The sequence below is a fragment of the Pholcus phalangioides genome, unplaced genomic scaffold (genome assembly GCF_987345545.1).
Source record: "Pholcus phalangioides strain wild (caught in Gottingen) unplaced genomic scaffold, Ppha-v1.0 ptg000010l_1, whole genome shotgun sequence".
Classification (NCBI taxonomy): domain Eukaryota; kingdom Metazoa; phylum Arthropoda; class Arachnida; order Araneae; family Pholcidae; genus Pholcus; species Pholcus phalangioides.
Window position 1 is genome coordinate 18,119,632 of NW_028301603.1, and position 22,718 is coordinate 18,142,349.

General features: G+C 39.3%; 1 protein-coding gene across 1 annotated transcript in view; it reads right to left on the bottom strand.

The window, feature by feature from the left end:
• Nucleotides 1–4,578: 4,578 nt before the first annotated feature.
• The window catches only part of LOC149081028 (nose resistant to fluoxetine protein 6-like), a 30,516-nt gene continuing 12,376 nt past the window's right edge, over nt 4,579–22,718 (bottom strand). The window contains exons 4-15 of the mRNA XM_089238285.1: nt 21,069–21,156; nt 18,784–18,884; nt 16,718–16,888; nt 16,490–16,583; nt 15,167–15,259; nt 14,877–15,042; nt 14,719–14,798; nt 12,101–12,223; nt 11,866–11,986; nt 9,103–9,289; nt 7,919–8,061; nt 4,579–5,658 (exon numbers count right to left, since the gene is read on the bottom strand). Coding sequence (XP_089094411.1) covers nt 5,383–5,658; nt 7,919–8,061; nt 9,103–9,289; nt 11,866–11,986; nt 12,101–12,223; nt 14,719–14,798; nt 14,877–15,042; nt 15,167–15,259; nt 16,490–16,583; nt 16,718–16,888; nt 18,784–18,884; nt 21,069–21,156 — 1,643 coding nt within the window. The 3' untranslated portion in view covers nt 4,579–5,382. The remainder of the gene's footprint in view (nt 5,659–7,918; nt 8,062–9,102; nt 9,290–11,865; nt 11,987–12,100; nt 12,224–14,718; nt 14,799–14,876; nt 15,043–15,166; nt 15,260–16,489; nt 16,584–16,717; nt 16,889–18,783; nt 18,885–21,068; nt 21,157–22,718) is intronic.

The window sequence follows — 22,718 nt, forward strand, 5'->3', positions numbered from 1 at the left end:
AATTTTTCTTTCACATTAATTTTTGAATTATTTCTTTCATTATTTCTAAAATTTTTCTTTCACATTAATTTTTGAATTATCTCATTTCTTAATTCTACAATTATCTTTCATTAACACCCAAATTATCGCTTTCATTTATTTTGGAATTATCACTTTCATCGATGCTGAAATTATCTCTTTCGTTATTTCTAGAATTTTCATTCATTAATTTTGGAATTATCTCTATCCTTTATTCTGAAATTATTGCTTTTCATTAATTTTGGAATTACCCCTTTTTTCCATCAATTTGGAATTATCTTTCATGATCCTACATCGATTTTATGTAGAAAAAATAATTATTTCTTTCCACAAAAAAATCCGGACAATATGGATGATCGAACCATTGAGAAGAAATATAAGTAGAGGGCGAAAGCCCATTCACGCGCTCTTCCGAACAGGTGCTCAGAGTGTTTTGTTTTGTTCTCTCATTTGCTGTAAAATTGTATCTGTCATTTATCCTCAATTTCTATTTACTTTTAAATTACTTCTTTCATTAATACAGAATTTTTATTATCTCTGAAATTATTTCTTTCATTAATAATGACTTTTCATTAACGCTGAAATTATTTCTTTCATTAAAACTTAATTTTCATTAACGCTGAAGTTATTTCTTTCATTAATACAGAATTTTCGTTAACGCTGAAATTATTTCTTTCATTAATACATAATTTTCATTAACTCTGAAATTATTATTTTAATTAATTCTGGAATCATTTCTTTCATTAATTTTTGATTAACCTGAATTTTCATCAACTGTGGAATAATTTCTTTCATTAATAATGAATTTCCATTAACGTTAAAATTATTTCTTTCATTAATACAGAATTTGTATTAACTCTGGAGTTATTTATTTCATTAATTCTGAATATTTTTATTATCTCTGAAATTTTTCCTTTCACTAAAACTGAATTTTCATAATTTTCATGAATTCTGGAAATATTTTTTCATTAATTCCTAATTTCCATTGGATCTGGAATTATTTCTTTCATGAATAATGAATTTCCATTGAATCTGGAATTATTTCTTTCATGAATAATGAATTTCCATTGAATCTGGAATTATTTCTTTCGCTGTAGATGCATTGGATTGAGAAATTGTTGAAAGGTGGTGGTGGGGGGGGGGCGGCATGGGCAAAATAAGGTTGAGAACCAATGGCCTAAGCGACCCGTTTAAAATCATTTGAGTAACCCACGGCATGCTCCTCTAATTCACTCAATTGGCACGTGGTACTATGTGGATTACGGATCACTTAGGTGGCTGGCAGGCATTTCCAGTTCACTCGAGAAAGCCAGCGCCATGCTTCGAAATATTTTGAGTGGCTCGCAGCATACTTGCAGTTCACTTAAGCGGTTCCCTCCCCCTTTTTTTATAAACCACTACCCGCGGTTTTCTTCAATTAAAGGAAGGATTAAAAAAAAGTGGCAAACCGTTATACAGGCATATGCACGTCCGAAACCCATTGCTAGAGAACAACGATAACCAAAGTAACCATTCTGAAAGTGATTGTTAAGGCCCAGGAACCATTGTTGCCCGAAGTTTCAATTGCATCAGCTGTATGGACTAAAGACGTACAAGTTTGGCCAAAAAACCATCAAAGCTATGTAGAAACGTCCTCTCCACTTGTCAATACAAGATTCATCGAAAGACTGGTTATTTCTACATGCATATGGCCATCTGGTTGGCCTTTGTCATTCATGAGCTATTAGTTGATTGTTGACGCCGTCCATGTACGGTGCCTTTCAACATATATATACGCTCCAAGGTTGAAATATTCTATCTGCTTCCATAGCTTAGATGGTAGAGCACTCGTCCGGCAAGCAAGAGACCGGGGTTCGTGTCCCCGTGATGAATTTTCTTCCTCGTAATCTTCATCTCTACAAATAACCAGTCTTTCGATGAATCTTGCATCAAAGCTAGTTTGAAACTCTGAAACACGATATTTAGCAGATCAAAAGAACCTTCCAGACCATTTGTTTGAGCATGCGCATACTTTAGAGGAATTTGTTGTTTCCTTGACTTTTCCACAATACTTGTGCAAAAAAATGATAATAATTACGGACGATTTGCCTGTAAAATGTTAATTAAGTAAAACTTATGCAAAAAAACTCCAATGCTTAATTGGTTTGAGTTGCTTAGTATTATTTTTAAAACTCAACTTCATCTTTTTTATTATACGTATATCTATAACGTAAATAAGTATTTTTCCCCCCTAGAATCAAATTCTGCTACAACGATTTTTTTTTTTTTGCGCGTATTAAAAACTGGAAATTCCTTTATAACGAAATTTCGTTACAACGAAGTGATTTCTTCGGTCTCTTGGAGTTCGTTGTAACGAGATTCGACTGTAATTAAATTTGAATGGAATTATTGAGCCGACAACTAGATTTAGCGCCATCTAGGAAACACAATATCGAGCTATAACTTTTTTTTTTTCGCGAGTTTTATTCAAACTACAAAGGCCGCAACAGACAAATTGACCAATGACGCGTGGGTTTTTTTTTTTCAAAAGCTGGTAGTTGCAAGGATGTGACTGGCGAAAAGTAAAAGTTCAATAAACATCGATATTAATCATTAGGTCTTTAAAATCTGAATTCTACTTATTCCGTGGTACAAAATGTTTCTTTTTAATATAAATTAAGAAAATAGTCCAAAATTTCACACATAGATGGCGCCGAATCTGGCGAAAACTTGATGAAAGGCATAAAAAATGGGACATAAATGATGCGGAGATGGCACAGCATAGCAGATCTTTGACATTTGGAAACCTATTTTTTCTGGATCAAGAAATGATCGCTATTTTGGTGTTTAAATAGACTCGTTGCGCCAATAAGGGGCCGTTCAAGTATTACGTAAGCAAATTTTTAGCCATTTTTGACCCCCCTGTCAGCAAAACTCTGACCACCCCTAAGACGCCTTCATATACGTATTAAGGAGTTCTAACCACCCCTTCTCAAAATTTCGTCATCAGCTCTGCCACTCTGAAACCTAACGCATATTGGTGTGATCAGAGACATACACAGGAGGGGGGAGGGCTCGCCCCCCCCCCCACGATCAAAAAAAAATTACTTTTTTAATGCAAAAAAATATTTTTTTTAATTGAAATTTCGGAGGAAAATGCCTTTATATGTTATTATAATCAATTTCTAGTAATTTCAATGTTATTTGAATGCTGTGAACTCAAAAAACATTTATCTTTAATAAATTCATTGCGACCCACTCTCTAAGCTATATAATGATAAATCGTACAAAGGCCCTTGGCCCGCGGACCAAATATGGTCCTGGGAGTTATCTGATGAGGCCTGCCCTCTTAAAACCTAATTTTGTAAAAATGAACTAAGCGGCACATTTACACATCGCTTAAGTGTCCCGTGGTACAATTCCAGAACCTTTAAGCGGCCGGTGGCACATTTTCAGATCACTTAAATGACCCGGGACACAGTTCCATAACACTTAAGAGATCCGTGGCACATTTAGAGATCCCTTGAGTGACATGTGGCGTAGGTTTAGAGCACTTAAGTGGCCCACAGTGCGGTTCTACATCACTCAAGTTACCCGGGGCACATTCTCAGATTATTTAAGTGATGCGTGGTACATTTCCAGAGCACTTAAACGGCCCGGACACATTCCCAGATCACTTGGATCCGTGAAACATTTAGAGATCACTAAAGTGTCTCTGTAGGGCACTTATTAATAGTGGGGGGGGGGGGGATGTTACTTCAAGTGCCCACAAACTATCGAAAGGTTTTCTCGTTTTTGGCGCACCGAGTAAGATGCCATTAAAAATATATTTCATATTTTCAATAAAGGGTGGTTGATGACGTAAGCAAATCGGAAACCCCCTTCCCCCCCCCCATCGATGATGACGTAATACTTGATCGGCCCCTTTTCCGAGGGCTAAGCACATAAGGCCACCCCCTTTGCAAGTAAGATGAAGAACGCAACCCTTCACAGAAAAAAAAAAATTCACACATAATAATGTGAAATCAATGAGCTAACTCATCCAAGTTCATGGACCTCCTCCCCCTTAACCTCTTTAAGCACCCCTGGTTAAGAACCTGGACGAACTTGAATAGTCTCACACATCCAATTTGTATCACACACACACACATTACTCACGGCCACTTCATTGGTTTGCAAACGTAACGTGAAAACGCGTCCAGCAGCACCACATGTCAATTAAGTGATCTGTAACGCCCAGTTCATTTTTACAAAATTGGGTTTAAGGTCGCGGGCCACTCCAGATGAGTCTGAGGGGCACATTTGATCCGCGGGTCATGGGATGATCATGTTTGCTGTAGCATATGCAGCGCTTTCGAGATAGTTCAGCTTAGTCAGAAGCTGATTACGTCCCTGACGAGACTTCATGGGCAAATCCAAATAAACCATTCAGAGTCGTGCTCATTTTCTACAAGAATACTCGTTTTATAGACTAAATACAACGGTAATGAATACAAAATTAGATTCCACACTAGAAAAATATATTACATATTTACATAAATGAATAACGAGACGTCATTGTACGGGACTACACTTCCACGTCCGTGGGTAATCTTTGGATATACTAGGTACAGTCAAACTCAGTTATAACGATATCGAAGGTTCTCTAAAATTTTTGTCGTTATAATCGAGGCGTCGTTACCGTTTCGAGATCTTTTTTGGCGAAAAATGTAATCAGATGCAATCAAAGGCTGTGCGAGAAACTATTGTTTCATAAGGATTAGGGGGGGTGACCATATCTGCTCAATAGAAAACGGGAAATTGGAGGATCGTCAATACAAGATACCACCAGTTCTCGCCAAGTATATTAACAACTGTTAGAGAAGTCGCCAAATATGGCTGACGAATGACCCGTGGTGAGAAATACAGTACTAAAAAATATGCAGTGATTTAAAATTACGTGGAGAAAAATTAACATCGTAAATAAGTAAGTTGTCATATTGATTTTTCACAATTTATCAATTGTGCAAAATACCTTCATCTCTGATTCCAATTAATAATTAATGCGAATTCCGCCCAACAAAATGAGGATGATGGGATATTTTTGTAATGGGGAAAAAGTTGGAAAGGGCAGCTAAATGCAGTAACGTCCCGTTTACGGGTCATTTAATTAGGAGTGCATCTCAGGGGCCCCAAACTTCTTACAAACCCTTTTTTCCATCGTTAGATATCATTGACACCATAAAATGACGAAAAATGTGTCGTTATATCCGAATTCGCAGAATTTTCATCGATGTTGTAAGCAAGGTTCATTATGGATTCGGTTATGATGGTTACTGACATTATAACCAAGGTGTCGTTACAACCGAGTTTTGACTGTATATTCTGACCAGCTCGTTTCCCAACTCAGGATTCGCTGCCAGTACTGTTTTCTTCGTCCACCGTCCTGCGGTAGATCCCATGGTGTTGTTGTGTTTGGACTTTGGCATCGCTGCAGGTGAGCGACGTCACCAACGTCAGAGTGGCCTGCGGCGTCGTGCCGCTGTGGTTGAATCCTTTCTTCACGTCGGCCACCCTGAAAAATACGAGACGCTCCAGTCTTGCGAACGGTGCCTCCACTGCCAAGTACCCGACGAATGCGATCGCCAACGATAGGGTCATGTTCCCAATGTATTCGTACAGCTGTAATGTACAAAACAAATACTGTAAAAGATGTAGAAAGATGACACGTCCAACAATATTCGCTCAAATTACGAACTCCAGACAGCTGTATCAAGGCTGCTATAGTCCCCTTCGTCAGTGAAAATAGCCTGCTATAGCCAAAGCTGCATTAAGAGTTTCAAGCGGCTTTGGTTAAGGCCGCTCGCTGAAATAGAAGCGCGTGGTCGGATCGAAAGCCGACGCGTGATAGTGATGATGATGATGAAACGATTACGATCATTCGACAGAGTGTATCAATGATGGAGGAGAAGAGAGAGGCAAGTTTGTGTATTATTGAGCCCAAATATTTTTTACAGAAATATGGAGTGCTGGAGAAATAATATTAGAGAAATATGGAGTACTGGAGAAATAATATTGGAGAAATATGGAGTACTGGAGAAATAATATTGGAGAAATATGGAGTACTGAAGAAATAGTATTAGAGAAGTATGGAGTACTCGAGAAATAATATTAGAGAAATATAGGAGTACTGCAGAAATAGTATTGGTGAAATAATATTAGAGAAATATGGAGTACTGGAGAAATAATATTAGAGAAATATGGAGTACTGAAGAAATAGTATTAGAGAAGTATGGAGTACTCGAGAAATAATATTAGAGAAATATAGGAGTACTGCAGAAATAGTATTGGTGAAATAATATTAGAGAAATATGGAGTACTGGAGAAATAATATTAGAGAAATATGGAGTACTGAAGAAATAGTATTAGAGAAGTATGGAGTACTCGAGAAATAATATTAGAGAAATATTGTAGTACTGCAGAAATAGTATTGGAGAAATAATATTAGAGAAATATAGGAGTACTGCAGAAATAATATTAGGGAAATATGGAGTATTGGAGAAATAATATTAGAGAAATAATGGGAGTACTGCAAAAATAGTATTAGGGAAATATGGAGTACTGGAGAAATAATATTGGAGAAATATGGAGTACTCGAGAAATAATGTTAGAGAAATATGGGAGAACTGCAGAAATAGTATTAGAGAAATATGGAGTACTTGAGAAATAATATTAGAGAAATATGGAGTACTGGAGAAATAGTATTAGAAAAATATGGAGTACTGGAGAAATAATATTATAGAGAATTATATGGGAGGACTGGAGAAATAATATTATAGAGAATTATATGGGAGTACTGGAGAAATAGTATTAGAGAAATATGGAGTACTGGAGAAATAATATTAGAGAAATATAGGAGTACTGCAGAAATAATATTAGGGAAATATGGAGTATTGGAGAAATAATATTAGAGAAATAATGGGAGTACTGCAAAAATAGTATTAGGGAAATATGGAGTACTGGAGAAATAATATTGGAGAAATATGGAGTACTCGAGAAATAATGTTAGAGAAATATGGGAGAACTGCAGAAATAGTATTAGAGAAATATGGAGTACTTGAGAAATAATATTAGAGAAATATGGAGTACTGGAGAAATAGTATTAGAAAAATATGGAGTACTGGAGAAATAATATTATAGAGAATTATATGGGAGGACTGGAGAAATAATATTATAGAGAATTATATGGGAGTACTGGAGAAATAGTATTAGAGAAATATGGAGTACTGGAGAAATAATATTAGAGAAATATATGGGAGCACTGGAGAAATAATATTAGAGAAATATGGGAGTACTGCAGAAATAATATTAGAGAAATATGGAGTACTGCAGAAATAGTATTAGGGAAATATGGGGTACTGGAGAAATAATATCAAAGAAATATAGAGTGCTGGAGAAATTGTTGACCGAAGAATTTCTTAGAATTTATTACAATAAGAATTTATTCCCTAATATTTGAGCTCAATACTTTATTCCTCGCGCTACTTCATCATTGATACACTCCGTCTACTAATCGTAGTCGTTAAATCATCATCATCATCATCACTATCTCTTCTTGTGCCATCATCACGCATCGGCTTTCGATCTGACCACGTGCTTCTATTTCAGCGAGTGTCTTGCGGTATAACAGGCTATTTCCATTGACGAAAAGGCTATATTAGCCCCCCCCCCCTCCATAACATCTGTCTGGAGTTTAATTTTTTATTTCGAGCGAATATCGTTGGACTTAATCTCCGTACAATGTGCACAAAAGGTGTTTCCATTATACTGTAAATGATATTGTTCCTCAAAACATAATGGTTCACCACACCAGAAGTAACTGATATCGTAACTTGAAAAAGCATTTTTATATTACCGCTGTATCGGGGCGGTAGGTGCTCACCATGTTGAAGTGACTGAAGTGTATCCTTTCTCTCATTGCACCGTACCTTATCCATATGACCGGTCCTTGTGCAAGGTATGCCAGGAACGTCAACCTGCTTACAAATACTAGAGGCCGGCATGACAGTATGGCGGACACCACGGCTGAAAGGAAAATTTGAGAAGATAAAATATTTAATAACTTGTGTATGTATGATGTAATACTAGGGCTGGCTACTGACAGCCAGGCCTTCTGAAGAGCATCATGCCCCCCCCCCCAGGCAAACTGATATTTCTCAGGCCCCCTTTCTGACTGTAAATGCCTGCCTACCAATTCGCATGCTTAATCTCTAAAATCTTAACCACAACTAGTTATCCTGATGCCCCCTCATCCCTTGACGCCCTCGGGCCATGCCCAGATGAGCCCATACGTTAAGAAAGCGATGGTGGCGTCCAATGAGGTTTCCCATGAGGATCCAGGTTCGAATCGTTTTCTTTCTTTCTTTCAAACCGAGCGCAACTCGGGTCTATCGCCATCCATGAGCAATTTACTACCGAGTGAGTTGTGCCGGAAATGAAAGTGTGTGTTCCTAACAGTCTGAGTGCGTATCTACTGTTGTGCCTGATTTTTTAGTGCTGCCATCTATATTTCAGAAGTTACGTGAGAGAAGTGTAATGATTGAATTACATTAGTACCTGGTTGTAGATTTGTTGCTCTCTGTGGCGAGACTTTAAAAGGGGAGATCGGCTCACATTCACGCCTCGAAGTTGGGAACTACAGATACAGAAAACTAACTTCAGACGACCACCACTATGGCGACGGTAGGGTTTGAACCCGGGACCTCGCGATGGATGCGAGTCCACTCGACTACCACAGTGGCAGGTTCGAATCCCATTGACACATACACTGGTGGCCGGTTGAACTTCAAGGTGTGAACGTCAGCCAGTCTTCCATATGGAAAAGTCTCTCCGCAGATCTCCGGCCGACCTACAACATGATACTTACATAACATGGAAGCACAAGAGTGTGCCATCTCTACTTCAAAATGTGGAAGGCAGACGGCAGCACCATCAATAACACGAAGCAAAGCATAATTCTAACAGTAAAAATGCGTTAGTGTCATGCATACACAAACACTCACTCGTTCCGACGTGGACCGTTTCGTTAGAAATTCCTAGCAGTTCTAGTAGTTGGTGAATACTTACTGGAATTCCCCGTAGCGCAGACGAACGTGAGCCAAGACAAGCCCATGACGAAAGCCGTCCTGTGGAGTCCGGCGTAGAGGCTGGTCAGCATCCGACTCGGGAACCAACCCACGTTCCAGAAATGGAGACCGTACAAAGACGACAGAGAGAGAACAGCTGCCACGCACCAACCGACCACCAGCTGGGTCTGAAAGCAAAAAACCAGTTGGTGAATTTTCCCATGAAAGACATTCACTCGGTAGAAACATTTGGCGAATCTCGGAGAGACATCCACGCACACTATTTGTATCACCCAATATATTTCGGCTACTATAAAAACTGGTTACACAGTGAAGACGGATCAGCGAGCAGTAACCTTGCAATATTTCATAACGCACTCAGATGAGAATATTCCCCCCTCACCGCCAGTCGGGTTCATTTTTAGAAAGTAGATGGTCTATGGATTCGAATCCGGGCATAGAACGCTAGAAGCAAGTTCTTTACCTACCGAGCCTGGGGGTGACCACCGATGGATGGAGCCTTCATTTCCCACCCAACTCCTCTGGTTGGAAATTGCCGTATAGCGATATATGACCTTAGTTGATGTGCGGGAAAGTAGATGGCAGCATCTGAACACGTAATGCACGAGACTCGCATAAATTTCAGTATACTTTTACCCTGTTTATAGAGGGATGAGAAGCAATATATGTTGGCAGGAGACACGCATTTCATTTTCCACGACTAATAATCTTCGTAATAACGTTTCAGGCCACAAGTTACCAATCATAACGGTAGGTGGCCTGAATGTTTATGGAGCCATTCAAGTATTACGTCAGCATCGGGGGAGGGGGATTCCGGATTTGCTGACTTTTGATGACAAGGGGGAAGGGGGTTTTGAAGGTTGCTTACGTCATCAACCACCCTTTTTGAAGATATGAAATATTCTAAGCTGCTGACAAGGGGGGGGGGTTAAAAATGGCTAAAAATCTGCTTACGTAATACTTGAATGGCCCCTATGTAAGCATCGCGTTGAAAAGCCTTGCCTCTTCTCTCTCTATAGAGAGATTTTTATAAATGAGACACACCAGCCTCTCTCCGATTCGCTGCTCGAAGGTGGAAAAACATAGAAGACCAGGGAGCATGACTGCTGTTAATCGAGCTCCAAGAGAACACGAGACCACCACCAACAGTGAATGGCATTGAAATTATACGATACTCTGCAACTTTTGCATCGTGCCATAACGTTGAAGGAATAACATAACGTAAGAATGAATGTTCTGGAATGTTGACTGCGACGGACTAAAATACCCACCCTACAGTCCGCACCAAGACTGGGCGACTCTCACGGGTTTCACCCCCCCCCCCCCAACTTCAAAAAGCATTGAAAACTACGGAATTTTATCCTAGGACGTTGATTTGAAGTATGTTGAGAAGACTTGGGTACTGTCACAGCTCTACGGTTTCTTAGAGAAGGGAATATACCGGCTTGTGGAACAATGGATCTTACTTCTTTCAAGGCATGGGCCCTTAACTATCATACCATTCACAGAAACTGAATGAAATTTTGGCATAAGGTATTTTGAGGTATGCGCTCAAGAATGATATGGAAAACAACAGTGTCACTCTAACAGTTACGGTTACAGTGAGAAAATTTCGAAAATATCAAATGGCAACACCAAGTTTTTTGTATTGGAATGCGATCTCCATACTGAAAAACACCAAATAGCGTTGGAATGGCACCTGTAGCACGAAAATCCCCGGAGCAAGGCAAGGAAAAAGTAAAAAGGCCGTGCACCAGAGCATTAATGTTCGTTTCATTCGTCACACCGTTTCTTCGGCTGAGATCCCAGCCTGATTAGTCCTCCACAAGGTCATGTGGAAAACACAATAAAATGCTTTATTTTATGCTCCTTATTGGTTGTCCTAACTTTTAGCCTATCTACCGCCGGTGATTTTCATACTACAGTTGCCGTTCGAACGCTATTTAGAGTTTTTCACAATGGAGATCACATTCCAATACAAAAAACTTGGTGTTGCCATTTGATATTTTCGAAATTTTCTCACTGTAACCGTAACTGTTAGAGTGACGCTGTTGTTTTCCATATCATTCTTGAGCGCATACATCAAAATACCTTATGCCAAAATTTCATTCAGTTTCTGTGAATGGTATGATAGTTAGGGGCCCATATGCCGGGATAGTTTTTTTATAATCACCCTGTATATAAAATGGTATGTATTTAATACTTCTTCAAGAAAAATTTCTGATCAAGAAATTGTATCCCTTTTCTCGTTTGGTCAACTCCCAAGGCCCTGCACATAGTGAGGCGACCATGAGGTACGGGAATGCATAATAAAGACCAGCGACGAAAACAATATTGCATTGTTTTCTTCTGCACCACACATACTCGAGAAGCGAGGCGAAAGAGAGAAAGAGGCCAATCAAAAAAGGTGCACGGTCCGAAAAATACGTGTTTGTTTTTACCCCGATCTGCTGATTTTCGCTATCTGCTGATTGGACCGCTTCTTCCTTATTCTTTTTCCCCTCTTCTGTGGAGGGATCTCATCATCATTATCACACTCTTACATTTCATAACCTTTTTCGGGCCATTTTCTCTCTATCCTCCTACGCTTTTACTACTTGCGGACTTCTCTTCCTCCACCTCTATGCATTTTTTCCTTCCTAGTCGAATTTATTGGAACTCGTACCTCTTCGCTCCATTATGTGTGAACGCAGCCTAACTAAACAATATGAATAAGATTATGAGATTAGATGGATGAACTTACAGTACTGATTTCAATCTTCCTGAACCTTAGCAGCAGATATCCAGTTGTGACCCCGACGCAGTAAGCCCCGATGTAGCTGTAGAACTTGATGTGCACGTCCTCGATGATGTCGTACAGCTGCCTGTCGGGTTATAACGGCACACACACACAATAGCATTTTAAAACACAAAAAAAAAACCATATCGAATGAAATGATCACATTCAGTCGCTGTAAAACAGTAAGTGGAAAACTTACATGACGTTCCCGGTGGAGAAAAGAATCGTGGGATCGTAGTTGTTGACGTAGGTTATCACAGACACCGCCAAAGTGCCAGCCACCGTGAGCAAAGACGCCATCACAAAACCGAACACCCTACTCCTACAACAAACATTCAATTCGTATGTACAATTTTTTAAGCAAAATAAATGGCATCAAAAAATTTTTAGTATTACAAAAGGAATGTGTATGAATTGTTTCCACTCGGGATGAGTCCCATTTCGTAGCTCACGGAATCTATATGAAATGAAACTGTATGAGCCGTTCAAGTACACACAAGTGATCTCTCACTTACGCGTTTCTCTCATTTATAAGACGATTTTCTGCACCACCGCTCAAAGATACAGTGATACCTCGGCTGGCGAAACTTAACGAACTCGGTTGGGTTGTGTCAACACGAGCTTTAGTGGACTAAAAACAAAAGACCTGTATAAAATAGGGACAGCAAAATAAAAAGATCTTCCGCATCTCTCATCGTCCTTCCCGTAGATTCTCATTTTTATCCAATTTCGTAGCTGTCTATTTTAGCCTCCAACCAGTTCTTGTCTTTTTTATAGCATTCCCGGTGTTTTAGAAAAACTTACATTTAGATTTTGGGGAGAAGTTGGAAAGGGATCGAACGATTTTCCACCACTTAAATGATGCGACCATGCGTTGTATTGAACGACGACAACTGCTTGTATTCTATCACTCCATGTTCCATTCATGAGTTCTGAATTACAGAAGCTGAGTTGTGTTGAGAGGATAGATCTGGACATGGATACGAATTGGACCAAACCACTCACAAGCTATTTTGCTATGCTCATGTGTAGGGTACATACATAATTTAGAAACATTGACTTGTTTGTTGAAAAAATAGCAACTATATGTATACGGATGTGTTTGATGGGAAAAACTTTAAGAGGTGATATAGTACGCACCAATATAAACAATTGTCATCAGAGAATGCATGATGTAACATGAAACGCAAACGCGCTAGCGCATTTCGAAACTGCCGCTGCGCAAACGTTAAAACGACATTCCTGTTGAAATGTATCGGAAGAAAAAAAGAACACCTGCATGCAAATGTAACCCGGGGAAGAAAAAGAAACCGTATGCAAATCTGCGTCACGGTGAATAAAAGGCGTGGATGTGCCAGCCCTGTGAAATTATTCCAATGTGCAACCGTTCTAACAGTTGTAACGTACGGGATAATGGCGCACTTAAGCACTTAAGCCGACATGCATTTCATTTACGGAGCTGCAAACGGAAGTATATCATTCACCCATTATTTACATGCATTGTGTTCTTTTTCTCCCGATAAATTTCCATCACAGGAATGCCGTTTTAACGTTTGCGGAGTGGCCGTTTCGAAACGCGCTTGCGCGTTTTCGTTTCGTGTTAGACCATGCATCATTCTTTGATGGCAATTGTTTGTGTTGGTGTGTTCTATCCAATCTATCTTAAAGTTTTTCCCCATCTTTTCTGAATGCACACACACACACACACACACACACACACACACACACACACACACACACACACTGTATACTAAATAAACGATTTCACGAGATAAACTACCAGCATCTAACGTACATTTTTTGATAGACAAGCAAATGTGTAAAAAAAAAGCATCAAAGAAAACGTTGTGATGAAGAAATCGAGGATATGGACTAAAAATATGTGATAGTTTCATGCATAAAAAGAAATAATTAATGATCAACAGTTGAAATTGGTATATAATATCGAATATTAATTAGTATTCGAATCTGTGGTACATCGTTCGCATAAGTTCGGATTTAAAAATCGCCTGCGACGTAAAGCTCTGTGGGCCATGCGTTAGATGATCCGGTGTGAAACTTTTTCGTCAGCCAAGGTAGCGATCACTAAACCCTGTTTAAAAATGCCATGATTTGACAGATCTCTTTTTTAATTGAGTATGCGTTGTTCCGATTTTCAGCGAAGTAATGGTATAGGGATAAGTGTCCCATTGAGAAATCAAACTTCACAAAACACCTAGGCTTGTCAATGATTAAGCTAAATAAGAAGCTTCTAAGAAGGCGAGATATCCCATTATTGCCACTTAGAGGAATAATTAGCCAATATAAGCCAACTGTACGGTACTGAGCGAAAACCATCAGATGGAGAGAAAATATGCAAATACAAATGCCACAACAGACAAACTGCCTAACGAGGTGGCCTTTGTATATTTTTCTCTCCATCTGATGGTTTTCGCTCAGTGCGATTCGCTCTAATGTGATTATCACGTAATCCCAAGAGATCTTTACGATCTGTCCAGGGAATTTGTTAGTGTGTTAGTAGACATCCATGCCCGAACCGGGATTCGAACCCAGACCTGCACAATCAGAAGCTAGCCAGCCACCCAACCACTGGACTGCCAGGCGGATCTAAGGGGCAATAATGGGATATCTCGCCTCCTTAGAAGCTTATTTAGCTTAATTAATCCTTGACAAGCCCGGGTGTTTTGTGAAGTTTGATTTCCCAATGCGACAGTTTTTTTACACTGCGGAACCAAGAAAAAATGAGATTAAATATGAGATAAAGATAAGAATATCAATTTAAATTATATATAGAGAGAGAAGAGGTCACAAGCTCACCTATACAGAGGAATTATGACTAGAAGCGCTAGCAGGTGTAGCTGCATGTCAGCTGATAGGTACCAGGAATGTTGCATACACTGAAAAGAAAAAGTTCAATGTGCAAAACTTTACACAAATATACGGAGAAAACTTTACAAGAAGAAATGCATTTTTACCATTTGTTTTATAGGTCTGAAGTTGTTTATGAACAGAATGTTCGTCCACCAACGCTGCCGGCAGTTTTCGACCTCCGCCCCTGGAAGTTCGGACCAGAAAGGACCTGTAGCTATCCACGGCAAAAACATCATGGCGCCCAATATGAGAAACATCGAGGGATAGATCCTACGTTAGGACATAAAATTTTTAAGCAGGTCTCAGTAGAGCATAATGGTTTATAGTCTCCAGCAACACGTGGGTATAATACTGTATAAAATATTATTACAATGGAAATAGTGGCTACTGGTACCTTAATAGCCTACGAAATATATACAGTACGGCATTCAATTTGCCTCCGGTAGCTTCCATGTATGAGAACGTCGTGTGAGTAGTCAAAAGGCCACTAAGCGAATCGAGACACATAATTAAAATACTTGCATATCACTTCCATATAAAATGCTCGTTCTACACTGGCATATTGTACAAGATACAGTGTGTGTTCACACATATTTTAGAAACAACTTTACAAAACTTGATTTTACATTGTTTCAAATTAAAAAAATAACTTGGATCGAACCCGATAAAATATCTGGCAACATGTTATTACATGACCTTCTGAAAATTCGGTCTGAACTGTGGCAGTGGCGTATACATGATCGATCTTTGCAGGGGGCACAAAAGCTTTAGGAAGGGCACACAAATTTTCTTTTTGAGAAATTTTCAGTACAACCAACCTTCAGAAAGCATTTAAATTAACAGAAGTTTATTAAAATGGCAAATAAATAGTATTTTCTTTTGATATTTTAATTTTTTACCGAAATATATTTTCTTCTTCTAATTTTTGATCGAATTGCTGCGTGGGGGGGGGGGCACAAGTTCCCTATGATTCCCCCCCCCCCCTATCGCGTATGCCTCGGAACTGCAACAGGGGGACATACAGTCAACGCCTCTTATGTGAATCACGAATAATCTCAAATGTTATGTAAGGAACGGAGCGGACCAATATCAAAGCGGACCAGTAGCAATATCAAGAGAAACGGAGCGCAGGGAAAATTCTTTCACAGATACAATCGGTAAAATTGACCAAAAAACTTGTCCATTCTATCAGTTTTCAAAAGAGCCTACAACACGATAACTTTACCCTTTTGTTTGCAATACATCACTGAAATTGGCATTTGTCGAAGTAGAATTTAGTAGATTTTGGCGAAAATTCAATTTCTCGCCAGTCTCTCAACGCTTGTAACTGATCATTAAATCCTAAATCCGGATATTATAATAGAGACGGTGTCAACTTATAGTTTGTTTGTTCCCCCCCCCCCTGCTATCTCCAAATATATGCTTAATTTGAATGTAGGTCTTTGAGAAACTTCCCAAATTTTGGTTTTTTAGAGGAGGCACATTTCCCTTTCATAATCCACCAAAACTCGAAAACGGTTACGGTTAGAGATAGAACGGCGTTGCTGCGGCGTTTTCTATTCCACTTGGATTCGTCTGTCACCCCCTTTCATTTGGCAGTTTAGTCGCAGTTCACCCTGTATACGAAAACCTACACATCACTTATATTCAACGCGTTTCACTATTCACATAAATTTGGTAGTCACTTAATCTTATAATTATATTTGTAATAAAGCACCTGAGGAATATGAAAGAAGTCACCGACAGCCATCCATTGAGTATCACTTCGAAAGACAGATCGGTGAAGAGCTCCATCGCATTACTGGTCTGGCCTGGAAAATGGAGAAACAATTGCATTAAAGTGAGGTCTTTCCACTGGTGTACGCAAGGAAAAGGAGGGTCCCTCCGCCTTCAGAATCAGGTGAAGTTTCGAATAATTAGTGAATGAAATAGAAGTCTATCTCACCAACGGCTTGTAAGTTGATCCAAATGTAGGTATGGCCGAGTATCACCCAGGCCATGCTCAGGGCCCGGATCCCGTGAAGGCTACGCATTTCTCCGTAGGCTGTTTTATCCGATATCAGTTTCTTAAAGTTTTCCGGGACCGAAAAACACTCGAAGATTTTCCCAAAAGATCCTGGAAAAAAAAATTGATTATTATTTTTCGATTTTCAAATCCTATCGCTCGATTTCACCCAAAAATTTTAATTTTTTCCCCCGACTTACGAACGATAAGCCCGGTCCACACTCGCAGCGCTATGCAGCTTCGACCCGCTAAAAAGCATTACATTCAAACACACTCTACACATTTGCAGAGTTTAGAGTGGGCTCGCAAGTATATAGCGCTTACAGAGACAAATGGATCAGTGCTATTTGCAGTGGAGTAAATAAATTAGCTCAGATGGTCTCGATGCATGTACAAGGTATCGTCACCATTTCAAGGAAAAGCTACGCTCTCATACTTCAGCAGGCATAATGGTGGAAGTATGGACGGCCTCTACATTCAAGGAGCGCGCATCTTTAGTAATACAGCCGAATATCGTTTTAACGAATACCGTTATAACGAAATTCTCGCTTTAACGAACATTTTTCCAATCCTTCAGGTAAGTTTACATAAGAACAATGGGAAAAACGTGGAATTCCTTTATAACGAAATTTCATTTTAACGAAATGATTTCTCCGGTATCTTGGAGTTCGCTATAACGGGATTCGACTGCACTTGATAGAGGACAGGACGACAGGAATACATAGAGATACTAGAAAATCATTTAACTCTTTTCGGCTAAGTTTTAGGTGGACAGAACTAGTGTTTTTCAGCATGTTAATGCTCCCATGCCATGCATACGCGTCCAACGGTGCGAAGACCTATTTCAAAACGAAAAATATGACTCTAATGGACCGGTCACCGGTGACTCCTGATCTCAGCCAGATATAAAGTGTGTTCAGTACAATAACTCATAAATTCTACTCCGATGGGTGACAGTTCTGCTCGGTGAAACACATCATAGAATCTGAATGGTACAGTTTGAACCCACAACGCCTACAAAGTTTAGTTCTTTTAATGGAAGATCGCTTGTTTGATGCCATTCGAAATAATGGACAAATGATCAGTTATACAGGGTGTCCTGTAAGTGCTAATATGGCCCTTATCAACCGTCTGTCGTACATGTATGATTCCAATTTAAAAAATGCTCAACGGGCGTTCAAAAATTACCCTGCTCAAATGAAAAAAATCTGAATTTTTATACGGTCTCCCCACCTGTCAACTTTCATTCAGAAAGTTTTTACCCTGTCTCTCCTCGGGCCAACCCAAAAAAAAAAATGCCATGCTTCTGAGGGCGATATTCGCTGAGATATTCGAATTCGAAAATCGGAGGAAAATTCTTGAAGAACAGCGTTAAATGCGGGAGAGAAAAACTGTTCTACACATATTTAACCTTGTTCTTTCCCAAACTTCCTCCATTTTTCGAATTCCAATATCTCTGTGAGTGTTGCACTTAGAAACATGGAATGGAATTTGTTTTTTGTGGTGGCATCAGGAGAATCAGGGCACTAACTTTCTAATTGGAAGTTAGAGCATGTGGGAAGAACCGTATAAAAATGTAGACTTTGCGACACAATGTATTTTCACGGTCCGATTTGCGGACGATGGTCACAAAGGAACCTGTTCGTAAGTCGGGGAGTGCAGCACTTTATATTTTTCCAAACTTCTCGGAGTTTGACGGCATTTTGCCGCAGCATGTTAATTAGCCCTTTGTGGTCCATGGGTTTTTTCTGTACTTCGCTGGTGCAGTGCGTAGTTTATATAGCGCCTCTCATACAATAAGGAAGCTAGCTAGCTATTATGTTTTTTTTATATAAAGCTTATGAGTTTTGCCAAGAAGCCGAATTCACGGGAACCTTTCTGTAATTGCAATAGATTGTTGTAACAATGAAGCACCGTTTTTTTTTCCCGATCTCAAATTACACCTCGACATCGAACCACAAAATATAAATGTGAAGAAAAACCGATTGTATCAATGACCAACTCACCCGGTTCCGGTACCTTTCCTTCATTTGGAAGTGAACGAGTTCGTGTCACGTCCGCAATTGTTCCGACGAACATCAAGACTAGTATCACGGATAATACGCATCTGCAATCAACCAGGAGAATAAAAGAAAATTACAACATGCACACCATACATATTGCACATAGTGTACATACATTGCACATGTATTTTGCCATTTTGCATTTTTTTAAAGAATTCCCAACCCCAGTAGCACAACAGTATCGTTAGGATGTCGTACCGATACCAGTCCGACGTCGGAACGTCGAATGAATATCGAACGTTGGAAAGAAGTCGGAAATCTTTACGTGTCCGATATCGAATAATATAGTAAAAATGTATTCACTCAATAAACGCCAAAATGTCTTCTTTTATCTTAAAAAAATAGTTTTACTCTCATTTTTGCAGCATTTCGTTTCGAAGGAGAATATCTTGTACTCTATTAATTAATTAGGTTCTTTTGAAATAATCAAAATTTCTCTCTATGTCGGACTACGTCGACAAATGTATGTCATTTCTACATCGAACGATATTGAAATCTCTACGCCGTTCTATATCGGTGTGCTACTGGGGATAGCGCATTAGTGTATTTTGCAACTTTTTTTTCAAACATTAACTGATACAATGTTCCGAGTGTCATTCAGTCCGTAAAGCCACTGTTTTTGCGTCCTCAAATCCCTTGCCATTCAGAATCAAACATACGTTCTATGGGTGATGTTGAACGGAGACGAGCCGTGACTATATTGTGAGTGACCGTAATCTCCCGATATGAAACATTTCAATTTTCATGAACAGTTGGTAAAACAGAAGACGGTAGCACCGCTTGATAACGAACACCCATGGGACCAAACAATTTTACCCGTTAACGGGAAGTGTCCGCAAATGGGGAGGTACAATTACACAGTGGAACATCGTTTGTACGACTTTCACATTTATATATAAGATATTTCGAAGCTTTTTCCACCATATAGAACTTCAACTCTGAAACGGACCACAGAATCACTTCTGGACGCTTTTCGTGAATACGTTACGGTGAATGTGATTAAATCGGTGATTATGCTTAATCACCAGATTTATCACATTTACCGTAACATATACACGGCACTAACGTATGAAAAATTAGTGCTCCGTAATAAAGTCGACTTCAAGTCCTTAACTTGAAAAAGTTTGAGAACTGATTTTATCACCGATCCCCTACTACAAAAATACAAAAACATTTCCAGAAAGGCTCCGACAGACCAGTCACGACCCAGGCTCTGTCCCTCCAGGGATATAAGCCTTTTACCCTTGCGGTTTCAGTCGCGCTGGGGTGGTTCCCATTCCAGAAAGGCTAGCACATTAGATGCAATATCACGACTTTTGTTTTGGCCGTGCAGTGTATATTCGATATACTCAATGCAGTGGGATTAATCGGATCGAAATCGCAGTGAAGGTAAAGTAATAGAAGAAGTCATTGTGCCTGTGTGCCACGTCGAATCAAAATCGCAGACATTGTACTCGTATAAAGCAAAAAATCCATTGATGTTAGCTAAAAATATGCCAAATTGAGCGCCAGGGCTATAGTAGCCCCGAAACAGCTGTCTGACGCTCAATTTGGTATATTTTTAGCTAACACCGCTGGATTTTTTTGCTTTCTACACTGCGTTTAAAAGGTAATTCCATTATATTGCAGGCATTGTCTGCCTTTGTTGCGTCTGCCATCGTCTGTTTGGTTCCAAACTCCAGGACGCGAATGCGAGCCGATCTCACCGTTAAAAAGGCTCGCCACAGAGAGTGACACATTCCTACACAACAATACAATTATTCAATCATTACACTTCCCTCATAGTTAGACAAATTGATGGCAGATGGAAGCACTACACAGAACAAACATTACACAGAAACAAACTTCACGTCAGGTTTACACATGCACACACGTTCGAACACGTACCAGTTCGTTAGAAATTCTTCAGAGGAATATGTACGAGATGCATGTGTGGTTCAGTGGTAGTAGTAGGCATTGTCTGCCACAACATGAAAATTCAAACGTTTTTCCATCTGTACTTCAGAGAATGGAAGACAGATGGTAGCATGAACACCAAACAAGCGCAACTCGGCAACATAAATACATTAGGGACACACATACACTCAGAACACACATTCCGGCATGTGCCGACTCGTTAGAAATTCCATAAGGGAATGTGCACGAGGCGCTTGTATGGTTAAGTATTAGTAGTTGTCTGCCACGTCGATCACTGCATTAAATAGAAACGTCTTAATTGGATAACTTACATGACAGCAACATGGACTGGTTCAATATGGATGTCCTCGGCCACCTGACAGTTGGATACTTTCAGCCTATAGCGAAGTGGTTTAACGACTGGAAGAAAATAAACTTACATTCAATAAGAAGTAATAGCTTGATGTCGCAACCACAAAATTGTCAAACAAACATTTTTACAGTTATTATGTTATTTATTACCGATTATTCCTTTCATTAATTTCGATTATTTTTAATTAATTGTGGAATCACTTTTCCGTTAATTACTGAATTGGTACATTATTCTGCAATCACATGTGCCCACTTCCTTCATTAACTTCAAATTCTCATTCATTTTAAATCTTCATTAATTTTTGTCAAGTGTATTAATTCGTATTTTTGTATAGGCTATATGTTACGTAAAATTCGATAAATCAATGATTATCCATAATCACCGGTTATTATGCATCATCATTGATATATATACATATCGGTGAAACTTGGTGGACTCTTTTTGTGTGTCAGCCACATGAAAACGCGCTTTTGGACATTTTATTTTTTCGGTCCTATTCACTGAATTCCGCTCCTGGAGGTTGCCTTAAGGCACACTAAACTAACGTGGCGTGATTTCACGTCATGTCAGAGACGCTGTGAATTCTGATTCGTGGAAATTCTGTGATGTTGGAATTCCACGTCACATAATTTGTACGTCAAAGAACTTCCACAAATACGATTTCACAGATTCAACATCGTATTGTGTTTCGGTCTTGATGCATCACACCAGTGTGCACACCGTATAATGTCTGATATGATCCCGCGCCATCTAACGTCACGTGGTTACACGTCACGTATATCCGTCACGTGTATCCGCCTTTAGAAGCGCTTTCCTATCTGTACGTATCATTAGGATATCGTCAGCAAAAAGGGACTATATAAAGAGAGAATTCCCCTTATATATAGACACCTGTGGATAGTCATCCGTAAAAATATTGTGTAATATAGGTCCTTGGTTAATTCCCGCTTTAATGCATGTTTTGGGTGAAAATGTCTCTCTTATTTTGATCTGAAATGTTCTGGAAAATAAGTATGATCTCAAAAATTTAATGATTGATTATCGAGGGATAATCTCTGTGTTGATCATCTTCAGTAGGAGCTTCTCGTGCCAAATGCTGACGAATGCCTTGTTGTAATCCAAAAAAAAAAGATCCTACAGTGAAGTCTTTGTAATTTTTAGCCTCTCGAAGGCATCCCACAACCCTCGCGAGTTGAATTGTAGTAATGATCGTAACCAAATCGTTCAGCTCTGGCTAGGTTGTAGCCTTCTACAAATTTAATCAATCTTAATGCCCTTTCCAATAATTTAGATGTGGAAGAAGGGCAATGGGTCTGTGTGTATGAACTGCAGTACTCTTTTAGTTTTCCTTGATTTCGGTGTAGCTGCTATAACCGTGTATGTTTTTATAACTATGTGTGAAGAGTAATGATTGAATAATTGTAGACCTGTTGTGCCACACTCTCTGTGTGGCGAGAGTATTTTCATTATTTTATGCGTTGCCTGTAGGCACCATTTCAGAGTATGCTAAACAGTGGGTAATATTACAATGATGAAGCAACATTGTGCCCCAACTGCTACATAATTGCATTTTTATCAGCAATCTTTTAGTTTTCTTTGTTTCGGTAGA